A 14,430-nucleotide genomic window follows, 5' to 3' on the forward strand; every position below is an offset into this window, starting at 1 on the left:
TTGTGTTTTACTGTTTAATTATTTAAGTATTTTTTTTGCTACTTCTTTTTTAATTTGTACCCTTTACTGTGTTTTCTGTAACATATCCTTGGTAAAATTTTGTTAGATCCTAATTATCAACTGGAAGTCTTTCTCTGTATGGTGTCCAGAATTCGTGGCGACCTAAAAACCATTATCTAGAGGTTTCACTGTATACATAAACCAATGATCAGAGCCTGTATATACATACCAGTTTACCACGGACAATATAAAGGAAATTTTCAGACATGCGCCTGACACTGAGTACATGTCTCCATGGTTGAACACAGAATCAGGACTGCATGAATAATTTAATTTTGTTCAGAATTACAAACAGTGTCTGTACTACTCGGGTATGTGATGCTATTGCAGATACAAGGAAAATATTGTCACACGATGGAGAAAATAGGACCAACACCAACCAGAAACACGCATGACTGGTGCAACATGGGTTGCAGATGGAGGAAAAGGAATGTTGAGAAAATACAGCTGCTAAAAAGACAAATAAGACAAGTTTTCTAGGGGTAAATAACTTCACTAAACTTATATAAATGTCAAACAATCAACTGAAAATGAGCCTTTGTGCCGTGTTAAGTAACATTTTTTAGTTAACTACTGAAGACCTAAAATTTTCAATGTTTCTACAGTGCATTAATTACACATTTTGTCATTGCCTTTTTATAATACACCAAAAAGATAGGTCAGTACCATCAGAAGTTCATAAAAAGTTACACATTTATTCCAGTTATAAAAAACCTAATTAATTACCACTGTATTTAAATCCCTTGATAAAACATGCCAAACATACCTGCCACTCTACACAAAAAGTTGTTTTGTATCTCACATGTGGTACAAGAGACAGTTCGTTAAACTCAACAAGTATGTTAGAGAAAGGTCTAAGCCCCTTTTATGAACAACAGGAATGGGTTAATACAAAATAAGACATTCAAAATAATGTTTTTAACTTTTTATTGAGTTTTACTAACTACAATACCTAATGCTCAGGCTTTTAATAGTTGTTTCTAAGACTAAGCACAAAATGTATCATAATAGAAAAACCAAATATTCAAACTAGGCAAAATTACAAAACAGTATGCAAAAATAGACATTTGAAGAAATCACACAAAAACAGACTCCATGAGAATGACCTCCTCCTCACTCATACAGAAAGGACAAGAACTCTCAAGGCAGCTAGTAATGGCCAATATTAGAAGGTGATAATTTTTGTCAGTAAAGATTAAACTAATGTACAAAGGATGGATTAGTTGACAGGTTTTGAAGATTGAAAAACCATCAGTCTCCTTGAATCTTTACTACAATGTGTGTTTTCAAAAATTCTAGACACTACATCCAATGGAAAACTTGGAGGCCTTCCCAAGACATTGATGGCACTTAAAAGCAGCAGTGGTCTCTGTGCATTTACTAGTATCAATCTGTAATGGTGTTATGACTACTAACATTTTCTCTTTGGAGTCAGGTTTTGAAAAATTTAACATAGTACATGCACATAAATTATACTGCTGAATAGTCAAAATAATTACAGAAAAATTATTTTCAATAGGGCTAAGAGAATAAAATCTCCATGATTGTTTAGTTATTTGTCAAATGCTTTTCCTTCAGCATAAAATCATCACAGAAGCTAGCTCGTGCTTTACTTATTTTATTACTCTCTCTCACTCTCATATGTGGCTTTGAATATAAATTTTCGCAGATTTAAGCAATACAACACTTATTTGCAATGATGCTAGGTGAGTAAATATTTATAAACAGAAAAACTGTACGAATTCACAGTTACGCAAATGTAGGCCACTCACTGATTATCTTGGGACCTTACAGGTTAACCTCAAAAGCGGGAGTTCAACATTTAATCTCACTAAACTCCAAATATGCTTTATCATCTGCTGCTCTGGAATGGCCCCTTTTCATTATACAAGGAGGTGAAAAAAGGCAGTGAATTTTCAACATTTAATCCGCAGGACCAGCAATTTGATTGCCACCATCTTCTCCCTATATGAGATCGCTCATGGTGCCGCTTGTTGCCTTTTTCATAAAATCAAGGAAAGCAACAATGTATTTTCATTACCATTACACATGAAGCTAAGTTTAGATTATTACACTGCTATTTTGAAATTTTTGAACAATGAACTACACATAAAAGTAGACAAACATTTAGAGGGAAGTTATGGCTGGAAATCGACATTTTTATCACCATTTAACTATATCATTTTAAATGAAGTGTCCACAACGTATTTATTTCTTATATGAAGCGGCTCAATGAACGAGACGAAAGCTTGTCTGTTGCTGATTCGGCGGGGAAGAGGGAGCTGGGCAGGCTGTGTGTGAAGGCCAACTAGCCAGAGGAAGCAGTGTGCTGTTCCTCAGACTGGCTGCTCAGTCGCTCCTTATTCTGCCGAACCATTTCTGCTCTGCGTTCCTGGAAAAGATGACACCATCAACTTAGTGCAAAATGTTTAAGAAGTTAAGATCTGGCAATGTCTGCTGACAAAAAGAGTCAAGTGCCCAAGAGCCAAGAGGCAATACAAACAAATCCTGGGCATTTATGAATATTATCAGACACCTTAAAGTCATTTCAGACTGAATTGTCTACCAAGATGTGGAAAGACCAGGATATGTATCTAATGCTCGAATTTTATGGATGTCTAAATCCAAATTGTGTTAATATACTGCACTGGCCACTAAAGAAATTCATTGTATTTATGATCTCAAATTAACTTTTTTTAAAATTCATGTGAATAGGTAGTAACTGTCATTAACTATAAAATGTTAAAGCCGAATTTTCCTTATCTTACACCTGAACATTAAATGTTTTTGTCAATGACTGCTGATCTACTGGTATGACGTGCAGTGCATGAACTTGTGAAAATACAGTATATTTGTTCTGACTAATTGTGGAAATAATTTAGTAACATTAAAGAAGCGCAATGTCACTGACAAGTGGTCTGATAAGACAGATTTTAAGTATGTCTAAGACTATATTTGTGAAATTATTAACTGACAAAGCCTTCACATTGCAATAAAAAGATTTAATACATGCAAGGACAGTTAGAGAGGCATGCAGTATGAATAAGCATAGAAACAATTAGCACTGTTATTGCAGAAATAATAAATGTGGTCACTTAAGTTTCCTCAGTAATTTGAACTCTGTGATAAATTCTATGCAATCTGATACTTCAGGAATTACCTTCCATTGTGTAGTGCAGTTATGGCAACTTCAAATCAGCACATCCTTGTTTAGAGTATATAGATTTCAGGAATTTTCCCCTTTTACAAAAGTTTTGCAAGGGCGTAGTATACCCTGACAAAAGTGCCCAACAATAGAGAAAATTGAAGAGAAACAGAACTGCAGAATTTACATTAAGCTCACAATGTTTGATATTTCATTATAAGTGGATCTTTCACAATTCCAAAACTAGCATTACATTAACATTTTCTTCGTGCAATAAGCATGTTGTGAAGTTTGAATTTCAGATAAAATTGAAGGCATTTAAAAGTATATTGTGCCCTACCTTTCCGTTCTTCTGTACAAATAAATGCTTGAAAAATTTAATCTATCTTAATATTTTCTGTCAGCACTAGTTTAACCCTTTCACTGTCAAGGTAATGATCTATTGCCACCCCCTACTGACACTAATACTGTCAGGGAGCTGATTAGTCTTCACTAGATGGTGTTAGCGTGCTGATTACAGATGCTCTTTGCCTCGAGCTACGTGTAAGTAGATAGCTATCAATAACTGAGCATCATTTCGGTGAAATACTAGCATTCAATTATTCCATTTTTGCATAGTTTGTTTATTGATGCCGTGTTTCGCAGCACATGTTTACATTCTGTTATTGCATTCTACGTTCTTGTTTTAGCACGGTACTGTTATTCATCATTGTTTCTGTGCGTTTTTCTTCACATTACGCGTTTACAGTTTGTTTATTTTCTCCGCTTTTTGTGAAAAATGCAACCTACACCAAGCCAGACCAGAGGACTTACTGATGATGAAATTTGTGAACTTTAAGAATGTAATAGTGATACGGAGTGTTTTAGCAAAAGTAGCAACAGTTCAGAAAGTGACAGTGATCTACTTGACGATAATGTGAACGAAAGTGAAGACGAAATGGAAGATGTACAATACACTGAAGTAATTGCACCTGAAACACTACAGCCATTACCACATCCATTTCAAGGGCTGCCAGGACCAAAACATATGCCGCCAGCAGGATCTCCTGTGATAGAATATTTCAATCTATTCTTTACTACAACGTTGCTGCAGCTTATTGTAACTGAAACAAATCACTCAACTAAACAGTTTATAACTCAACATGCTACATTGTCCAAACCGTATAAGAAATGGAAGAATGTGACAAGCACCAAGGTAAGAGGTTTTATTGCTTGCTTACTAAATATGGGACTCGATAAAAGGCCCACAATGCTCTCATACTGGAGCACAAAACCATCACAGGCATTTCCATGGTTTGGTAAAAGGTTTTCTGCCCACCAATTTAGGCATCTTATGAAATTCAGTCTTGTGGATAGTAAGAAATGTCCAGCACCAGGCTATCCTGATTATGACCCATGTATCAGGTACCAGCCCTTGGTAGATCATGCTAATATATTTAGACATCATTACACCCCTCATGAACAAATTTGTATTGATGAGAGTCTAGTTGGCACTAAACGTCATTTCCCTGTTACAGTATTTGCCAAACAAACGTCACCAACATCACCACCGATGGGCAATCAAATTCTGGATGCTGTGTGACTAAAACACACTGTTGTTGTGGGTTTTATACTTCCAGAGGTGCCAAAAGCCAAGAAGATAAGGCTGAGATTGCAAGACATGGCTTAGGTTACTGTGTTGTCCAGAAGTTACTGTGTGCAATTATTTGAACAAGGGATATATCTTTGTGGACAACTTTTCATGTCAGTACCACTTTTAAAAGTCTTTATAAACTAGGTACATACATCACTGGCACTGTAAGAAAGAAAGAGGAAATATTTGCCAGAGCAATTTAGAAAAAAATTTGGAATTGGGTAAAAGATGTAAGTTAGGCCCGGTTCTAGCATGTGCATACCAAGAGAGAAAAAATTTCTTGTGTACCTCTTCTCTCTTACTGTCAAGTGAAGTTGGTGCTGGTGACATTGAAGTCCAAAATAAAAATAAAATAGTAAAAAAGCCAGAAATAGTACACCAGTAGAGCCAGTATATGGGTGGAATACACACATCCGACACAATGCTGTATGTGTATTTGGATGAAAGGCGAACTCACTGTTACTGGAAGAAGGCAGCTCTTAACATAATGTCAAGAATGGTGCTCAACTCTTACATATTATACAAAGAGCATAATGAAGGAAGGCAAGTTGTTTCCAGATATGTATATACTGTAAAGGTAATTGAAGCCTTGTCAGATGGCTGCAAGAAAAACATCCAATACGTGGTTCTCCGGGTTTGAGGAAACTTCCAGAGAAGAAAGAGTCAAGATGCTGTGTGTGTGTGTGTGTGTGTGTGTGTGTGTGTGTGTGTGTGTGTGTGTGTGTGTGTGTACTAGTGAGGGAAGGAAATGAAGGTCAAGAACTGTTTGTAATAGATGTAATAAGGGGTTGCATGGTGAATGTTTTCCTAAACACAAATGCTAAGTCATACTGTACCCATGGAAATTCTGTAATAAATAATTATTTTTCTAAATAATAACACAAAATTCATATCCCTCATGTCATTTTACTCAGAAATGTGTGTAGATCCTTGGACTGTAGTTAGCCTTTTTAAATTGAAGCATAGTGTTGGATATATAGGATCAAAGTCAAATTTATAATATTAAAAAAAATATTTTACTTGGACTGTCACAATCAAATTCATTTGAAACATCATCATAATCTGTAAGCCATAATATTCTACATACTTTTATGGATAAGTGGTAATTTTTTTCATATTTTTAAAGTGAATACCGTGTGAAATATAGCAATTTAAATGGGATGTAGCATAACGGTATAAATACGCATTACATTTTTAGCACACACCACTCCAAATCAGCTGACTGCAGAAGGGTTGAACATATGCAAACCACACCTTTACTGGAAGATTTATTTCCCACATTCAAATGCAAAGTTTTGCTACCTATTATCAGGACAAATGAGACCTCCACATAAGTTTTAATAAATATTCATTCAATCCTCCTCACCTCAATCGAGCAGCCACACACATGGATGCTAACAAAGACAGACTGATGGGGTTCAATCTACACACTAACATTCTCATGAATGTTAGACTTTTTACACAAAATACATTAGCTCAAGTCCTGTGAAAAGTAACACACATCTTAACAGCTAGTATTTAAGCAAAGATTTTTTTTTAAATATCAGCATCAATACAATTTCCTACTATTGTCACCAATAACTTTTTTTTTTATCTTCAATTACAGTATTATATGGATTCTGTGCCTTCTTCTGGTCAAATAAGAGTTCACCTCAGAAAATGTTTCCAAATACGAAACCATTCCATTTAAGATTATTCGGAAATTTGTAAAGAGGTTTTCTTAATAAATATGCATAAATTATGGTTTCTGGTATTATAGGAACCTGTGCTACGTCACTGAAGTCGCTAACGGTGTCTTTTCCCACCACCACCACCAAACATACACACACTCACAAATACACCAGATTTTATCATGCAGACACAGAATAATAAAAGTTGTTAAGAAATAACACAGTACCGCTGAACATTAAAGCATGCAAACTGTACATGCAAGCTAATGAAAATTCAATATATATCATGACGTACATTTTCTCTGACGATTTCAAGCTTCTTTTGTATCTCCTTTTCACGGTTTAACTCAGCTATTTCTAGACGTTCCTTTAGTCTCTCCTGCACCTTCTTGCCTTGATTCTCGTTTACTTGTTGAACCTCCGCAAGCTTCACAAGATTCTGTTACAGATTTGAGAACATGCAAAGTCCATACATGGTGCAGAAGTGCAAAACACATTACCAAATGAAAGATCACAACTTTCAACTAATTTCAAAACAGAATTAGTTAGGAACATGCATAAGAAAATACCTGGTGTAAGGTAAAGTTAGTATACATTAAAGTTACAAGGGGGGGCATATACTAGAAGAATAAATAATTCACAAAGACAAAGATCTGTAACAAATCAAATCCCCTACAAAATACTTTTGTAAACAATTTGCAAGCTGTTTTCAATGATAGTGCATGCTCTTTCACAGGTTATATTTTTAAGTAGATTTAATTTTCTACATAATAGATTAGTCACCTAAATAACACTGTACTGAACTCTATGCTATCCAAAAACTACACCCAATATTAAGTAAGGGGAGTGATTCAGCCCAAACAAATCTATAACACCTAAGTTAATGGTACAATTATCACACAGGCAGTTTGCCAGAACATTCTACGTATTACACCACTAGACTTTCCAAGAACCCTAAAATATATTGAAGTATTGACAATAGAAAGTAAGACATTTTCATTTGCCTCAAACGCAATTTATGTACAGTTCTTTCCACAGAAATGGCACTAACATATATACATCATTAAGAACAAATAATTATTTTTCGAGACATATACCAATGAATTACTTACGTGATTACGCAGTTTCTCCAGCTGTTCTCTTTCCATTTCCTCACGTCTCTGTTGTGCCAGATCTAACTTTTGCTGGATCTGACTTTCAAGCTGAGTTATTTTCTCCTGCATACCATTGCGCACTCGTTCTACATGGTCCTCCTGGTTACATCAGACTCAATACTAAGTCCACAAATAACATGCAACATTCATTCAGTAATGTTCAAATGTTAAGACAGCTTGCTTCAGCAATAAGGAAACCAAAAAACATTTTCACCAAACGGGAATATAATTCCATTATCAGGAAACATTTTATTTGTGGGAAAATTTCCTACAGCCGAGCCCAGATTTTTTCCATTAAAACATTTCTTATCTGACTGATATTTAAGGAAATAGTGGCAATTCACTAATTACTTTTCACATTTTATTATATTCATAATTTTATATTTGATCATTTATTTACTGCTCTTCTGACAGTAAAATTTTAACAAGTGTTAGAAATACTGTATACTCTATATTGTACTTCATGGAAACAATACGACATTGAACTGCAGAACAAGAAGCAGCCCTTACCAACTGCTCAGCAGGTACCTTGCGAAAAATACTGCATTTTACTAAAAATGATATAGACTGGATGTAAGGCAAGGCAAGTAACGTAACGCTCACTTTCAGAGCAGGGGACAAATCTGACAAGCTCCTATTCATATCGAAATTACTGTATCAGTGTCATTATTTTCGAACAAACTGTAGCATACTGGCCCGTATTCACTAATCACCAACTACATTGACCACCATTTAGATTAGCGAACTCGAGACTTAAAAATTTCAGCCTTCCATTACAAGGGGGTATCTAGAAGTTTTAATTATCACTGAAATTATTATGTTATAATCATGAAATTTTCAGTTAATTTTTTTCCTCTTTTCTTCATAGAGTGCCAGAACTAAGATCGACAAGGAGATGTCTACTGGTTATGGAAATGACTGCCCATCTTATGACACTACTGTGACGTGGCAAAGTGTCTCCAAACTGGAGGTATGTCCCTGACAGATGAGCCAAGGGCACAAGTTGGCTGTGAAGATCACACTTTCAGATTTTTATGGCTGCTGTGTAGTCACCCACGCACATTACCTTGCTAAGGATCACACTATCACTGGCAGATACAACATTCTTCTGGAAAAACTACGATTAAAAGACTCTGGAGAGATGTTCATCTTGTGGCTTACAATGCCCCAGCTCACTCATGTTGCAGATGACAAAATCTCATGTGGCTTCAAGATCCTGCAGCATCCAATTTAGTCTCCCACTCTCACATCCAGCTACTTTTCTTGTTCCCAGAAATGAATCCGTTGCATAGTCACCAGTTTGAAAACAGAACAAGTTATTAGTGAAGTGTAAGGGCACTTCAATGCAAAATCTGCAGACTTCTAAAAATATATTTGCAATGTCAAGAAATGCTAGGAAAATGTATTAATCTGGATGGTGACTATGCAGAGAAGGATTAATAATAGTAAATCAACACAAACTATAACATTCTTTGAAGGTTGATAATCAGAACTTACCCTTATGTAAACAGGTCATCATTGGCATTCGATAATAGAAGGGCGAAATTACAAAGGGAAGTAGAACTATTTTTATGCACAATTATTTATAACCCCACAAAAATTTTTCAAATAACTTCGCAATTGCAAATAACTATCCTTCAGTTCACAGTTTATATTACTTCATCTGGAATTGACCTTACAGTTTATTTTAGTTTTCATTAAAAATGAAATTTACTCCTTGAAAATCACAAGCAATGACAATCTGTGTTACTTGTTGTTAACAATACTTTTCCCAAACTATTATTAAGCAGCTGAGCACTGGTGTTTAGAATTTTACAAACAATCACAAATTGCAGGACTGTATCTGAAGTGGAACCGTAATTCGTGTTTTATCCAGTGGCTTGTGAAATTATTACCACCAAGAAACTAAACATTTTAACAGATAAACATTACTTTGCTGAAACAAGATGCCTAACATTATTATTTTTAACATAAACATTTAGCAATAATTTTGTTTTTGAAAATTTGTGCACGATATCTAGGCATGCTCCTGAACAAGCATCAACATTGATAACGACACAGCCAAAACACTGAAAAATTTATAGCTGACATTCAGCAGTGTTAACTCACATGCTCCCTAAGCCTCTCCAACATTTTCTTGATGTTCTCATCCCTCTGTGCTGCTGCAGTCTTTAGTTTCTCTTCTACAGCTGACTTAACTTCGTTTGTCTGTTGCTCCAGACTCAGTCTTGTTTTCTCCACACTCTCCAACTACACAGAAAAATAAAAAATACATGAAAATAATGTACTCAGAAAAATGCTTTCAAATATTAAGCTTGTAAGCTGTGAAACATTATGTACAGCTTCTTTGTGTATGGCAATCATTGCACTTACATGATCTTTAAGCTTTGCTTTGAGATCGTTTATGTAAGCCTCTCGCTTTTCAACGTGAGTTTCCATTTTCTGTTCCAGTGCTTCCCGTGTCTGTAGAATGAATGTGTTTGCTTGTTCATCTTTCTTCCTTGACGCTTCTTCAATCTTCGACATTTTAGCTGCCAAGGCAGCCATTTTATTTGCTTCTAAAGACTAAAAGAACACAGAAATGGAAACATTAGAATATATAACTGTAACACATGTGCATCACACACACTCCAGCAACAGGATACTACACCCCATCAGTCCAAAAAGTTTAGAGAATGGGTAAGAAAGAAAAATTAATATGGTGGTTAATGCTTCAGTTGTTGTTCTGTCTCCAGCCACTTGAGTAAAATGCACAGAATGGTCATACAACCATAAGAAACAATTAGTAGAGTCATTTAGCACATTCTTCAGCTGACATCACATGGTCCAAAAGTCTTCCATCATCAAATGACTGATCCTTCATGTCAAGTTCTGCTGCACTTGGAAGTAAAAAAATACAGACAAAACTCGTTATGGGTGATGAGACTTTGTGTCATTATTACGAATCTACCACAAAAGGACAAAGTGCAGGTGTCCATACAGTCAGTTTTGTACAGGATTCAAGACAAGTATGACAAACTTCACACACACCTTTCTGTTCTTCAAAAGATTCTGGAGACTATCTTTAATACTTCATTTATTGAAGATTCATTGCACTATGGTCGTACATTGTCTGTTCACAGCTGAATGGTCGACTGCATGTTTGTTCAGTAGTTAATGCCCTGGCATCACTTGTACAACAGAGTTAAAAATCAGTCTCTGAACTTTTTGGACAGTGTGGTGTTAAGTCTCTCACTCACTCACTCACTCACACAGTTACCCCATCAGAGATTCACAATTATTTTGGCTCTCATGCTTAAGTTTACCTCACAAAAAGTGTTTACTTATATTTTGCGGCTTTCACATTAACTTCAGATAAACATAGCTTACCATTCTCCTTTCCTCAGCTGCTTTTAACTTCTCCTCTATGTTTTCAGCAGATGTGCTCTTGGGAGAAGTTGGTCTTTTTGGGGGTGTATCCGTAACAGGGTCAGCTAATATAACTTCATAAGCCAAACCACCCTTCGACCTCTCTTGGCACCTGATTTCTGTAGCTGTGGAATGAAAAAATTCATGGAGTATTTAAATATTTGTAGTTCTACAAAAATAACACTTCAGTGTCACATGTCCTGCTCACACATGACATCCATTATTTTTGTACAACTAGTCACAAAGTAAAAATAAAATTTTCTGAGTGTGACTATGGAGTAAATCCTCTCATGCACAGACTACCTATGAAGCTAACAAAAAATGTTAAGCTTTGCTATTCATGTTCCCACATGGGAAACAGTCCTACGATGTCTTGCAAGAGAAACTAATGCTGTAGTAGTATCAAATATCTAATAATGTATGAAAAAGGTGGAAGTATAACATCTGTAGAAATTAACTGTGTTCTCCACTTTTCATCCTGAGACAATAGTGTTACAACAGAACTGTGGTATCTACTCTACACTACTCTTATGCAAAATTCCCCATTTTCCAAGGAATTTTAATAACTGCTGTTAAAATTATTTTAACAGATAAAAGGAAAGACAGAAAACAGGCGAACAGTTTGTTTTTCACTTTTAACACACAAGAAATTAATAAAACTAGTTCACATTTAAAAAAAAAAAAAACTGTCTCTCAGTTCTTCTTGGCATGATTATTATTGGTGTGCTTCCAGGTGTTCTGCTGATTTGTTTCAATTTTATGCACAATAAAAACTATTAAAGAGGATCAACAAATTTATCGAATAATATTGTGATAGAGAACAACACTAACAACTTCTTAATCACAATCAACAGCAATTAAGTTCATTTGTAATCACGAATAATTCAATTTGACATTTAGTTTCTTAAAATGGCCAGTTCAATTTGGGACTCTGTTGGTGTTCCAAAATTAATTGGAGTCTACAAGTTGCTAAGTACAAATCCATTGATGATGCAATGTGGTATTTACTGGGCCTTACATAGAAGTACTTTTATTAAACAGACCATGTCATCCTCACAGCATTATCTGACATAACCCCTCCACAACACTATGTTTGAAATGGAAATGAAGTCCCATGCTTCTTTACAGAGCATAGTGGAACGATGCAGGAGACCCGCACCGCCTTACTAGGCAAGGTCCTAATGGAGGTGGTTTGCCGTTGCCTTCCTCCGACCGTAATGGAAATGAATGATGATGAAGACAACACAACAACATCCAGTCATCTCGAGGCAGGAAAAATCCCTGACCCCGCCAGGAATCAAACCCGAGACCCCACTCGGGAAGCGAGAACGCTACCACTACCTTTAAGCTCACAGGATTCTGCTCCTACCCCTCTCCTATTCACAGATTGGTAATGACTTAATTTGTAAGTCATTCTAGCTGCAATTTCCTGCAGATGGAATTCATAGTCCTCTAACTTACTTCATGACAAACTGAGCAACTATCGGATATGCATTATGTTCATTAAATTTATACATTAAGCCAACTTTGAAACGGTCCAGGAAATTAATAGTAAACAATGTAAAGGAATTTTGACGAAATAACTTTTCTAAAACAGAAAATTATCATACCTTTCAACTAATTCTTTCCTAACAAATACAAATGAAGACGCCATTCACCTACAACTGACACTGAGACCTTGGCTGTGTGCAAACCATAGGTTGATTCCTTCAAAAGAGTAAGACAGCAAACAGCCACTATTGAAAATGCTACTCATTCACACAAATTCGCACTATAACCAGTTTCAAATTGAGAGGTTTATTTTCAGATAGTTGTGCACATTTACCCAAATGGCGAAAACTTACATGTGTGCATTGCTTTCCACAATGTGGTTATATACAAAGCAAACAAGTGCTGCATACACTGCACATTATTTCATGAATACAAACAAAATGACACAGGATTTTTGGAGGTACCACCATCCCAAGAACCTCACCACCAGAGAGAAACAGAAAGAGCCAAAAGCTTGTGTACACAACAATTGTGTATCTTGATGTGAACAGCCATCTGGAGATGGACTTGTCTGTTCTAAAATGGTTACAACAATATTTGTGTAAATAAATAGCATTATCAGTAGTGGTTGATATCTGTGGTCCATTTCAAAAGAATCAATCAATATAACTAATTAAAATTGTGCCACAGAAGATGTAGATTATGCATCATATGGGCAATGTCTTACACAATGGCTGCAAGAGAGCTTTCATATAAGGAAAACCAATATAATTCTCCATATTCCACAAAACTCCACATTATAAAACTTCAATCAGTACAAGTTACGCATGTTCACCATACTTTGAAATATAGCCTGATGTCAGAACAACGTTTAGATTTGCAATTGTTCCAACTTAATTACTTCTCACAAGTAACCAGCATCGAAGCAAGAAACACTAGCAATTTAACAATTACCAGTACATCCTGGCAACTTCAAATTAACTGAGGGCTTCACTCTCAGCAGGTCAGTACAGCAAAGAAAAATCTTGACAAATCTGTGTAAATCAAGTAATGCCTGGGAAGAAATTCTGACTGCATGTACAACACAATAGTTGAAGTATGTCTATTTGTCCAGCAGTTCTAGGTAGAAAATGAATAACTTACTAAAGGCTACAGTTGGAGCTAGGTGCTGTATCACTATATTTTACTATGTCTTTGCAATTAAAAAAGAGCATATATACGCCTATGTGTATTTTATCTTTAATATTCACTTTGTGGTGAATCTCTGCGTAACACATCCAAAGCACTAAACTTTGGACAGTGCATTTAATCACAGATGACACAATGACACCAGGCACAAGTTTTCTGTCAAATCAGTGGAGAATACAATTGGGACAGGAGCCCACAAGTGCTGGCACTGACAGGGCTGCATGCCACTTCTAGTTATGTACTTCCCTTAAGTTATTACAGAAATTGCATGCACCAGCTGAAGCAGAGATCAGCAATTTTTTTACGGATTGGTCAGTCATACATTTGCCTGGAAGTCACCGATGAGAACTGTGCTATTACAAGCCTGTCACCAGTGGGGAGCCACAGTACAAAATCTGGCTATCAGATGAGTTCTGATGATTTATCTGATAGTAGGCTAACTGTATTTACACCCCGAGATAAACAGCACTCAAAATTTTATTCTCTACTATGCATACCTGAAGGTAAGATGGTAGAGAGAATATCAAAACTGCCTCATATACTGACTTGACTCGGCGCACAATGAACCTAAAACTAGTAATAAATAGATTCCACCTAAAGTACAGGAGAATTACATGAAGATTAAAGTAATTACTTCGAAAAAAGTGCATAAATAATGAGAAAGATTACTTTAGCGAACCA

The 14,430-nt window shown here is 35.8% G+C and overlaps 1 protein-coding gene across 3 annotated transcripts in view; it reads right to left on the reverse strand.

The window, feature by feature from the left end:
- Positions 1 to 970: 970 nt before the first annotated feature.
- The window catches only part of LOC124797810 (golgin subfamily A member 6-like protein 2), a 32,369-nt gene continuing 18,909 nt past the window's right edge, over positions 971 to 14,430 (reverse strand). For 2 of the 3 annotated variants that reach the window (XM_047260835.1, XM_047260834.1), the window contains exons 3-8: positions 11,032 to 11,195; positions 10,036 to 10,227; positions 9,772 to 9,912; positions 7,621 to 7,761; positions 6,804 to 6,947; positions 971 to 2,452 (exon numbers count right to left, since the gene is read on the reverse strand). In XM_047260835.1, the coding sequence (XP_047116791.1) occupies positions 2,369 to 2,452; positions 6,804 to 6,947; positions 7,621 to 7,761; positions 9,772 to 9,912; positions 10,036 to 10,227; positions 11,032 to 11,195 (866 nt within the window). In that variant the 3' untranslated portion in view covers positions 971 to 2,368. The remainder of the gene's footprint in view (positions 2,453 to 6,803; positions 6,948 to 7,620; positions 7,762 to 9,771; positions 9,913 to 10,035; positions 10,228 to 11,031; positions 11,196 to 14,430) is intronic. The other variant, XM_047260836.1, reaches the window with a different exon arrangement.

This window comes from Schistocerca piceifrons, chromosome 5 (assembly GCF_021461385.2).
Source record: "Schistocerca piceifrons isolate TAMUIC-IGC-003096 chromosome 5, iqSchPice1.1, whole genome shotgun sequence".
NCBI lineage: Eukaryota > Metazoa > Arthropoda > Insecta > Orthoptera > Acrididae > Schistocerca > Schistocerca piceifrons.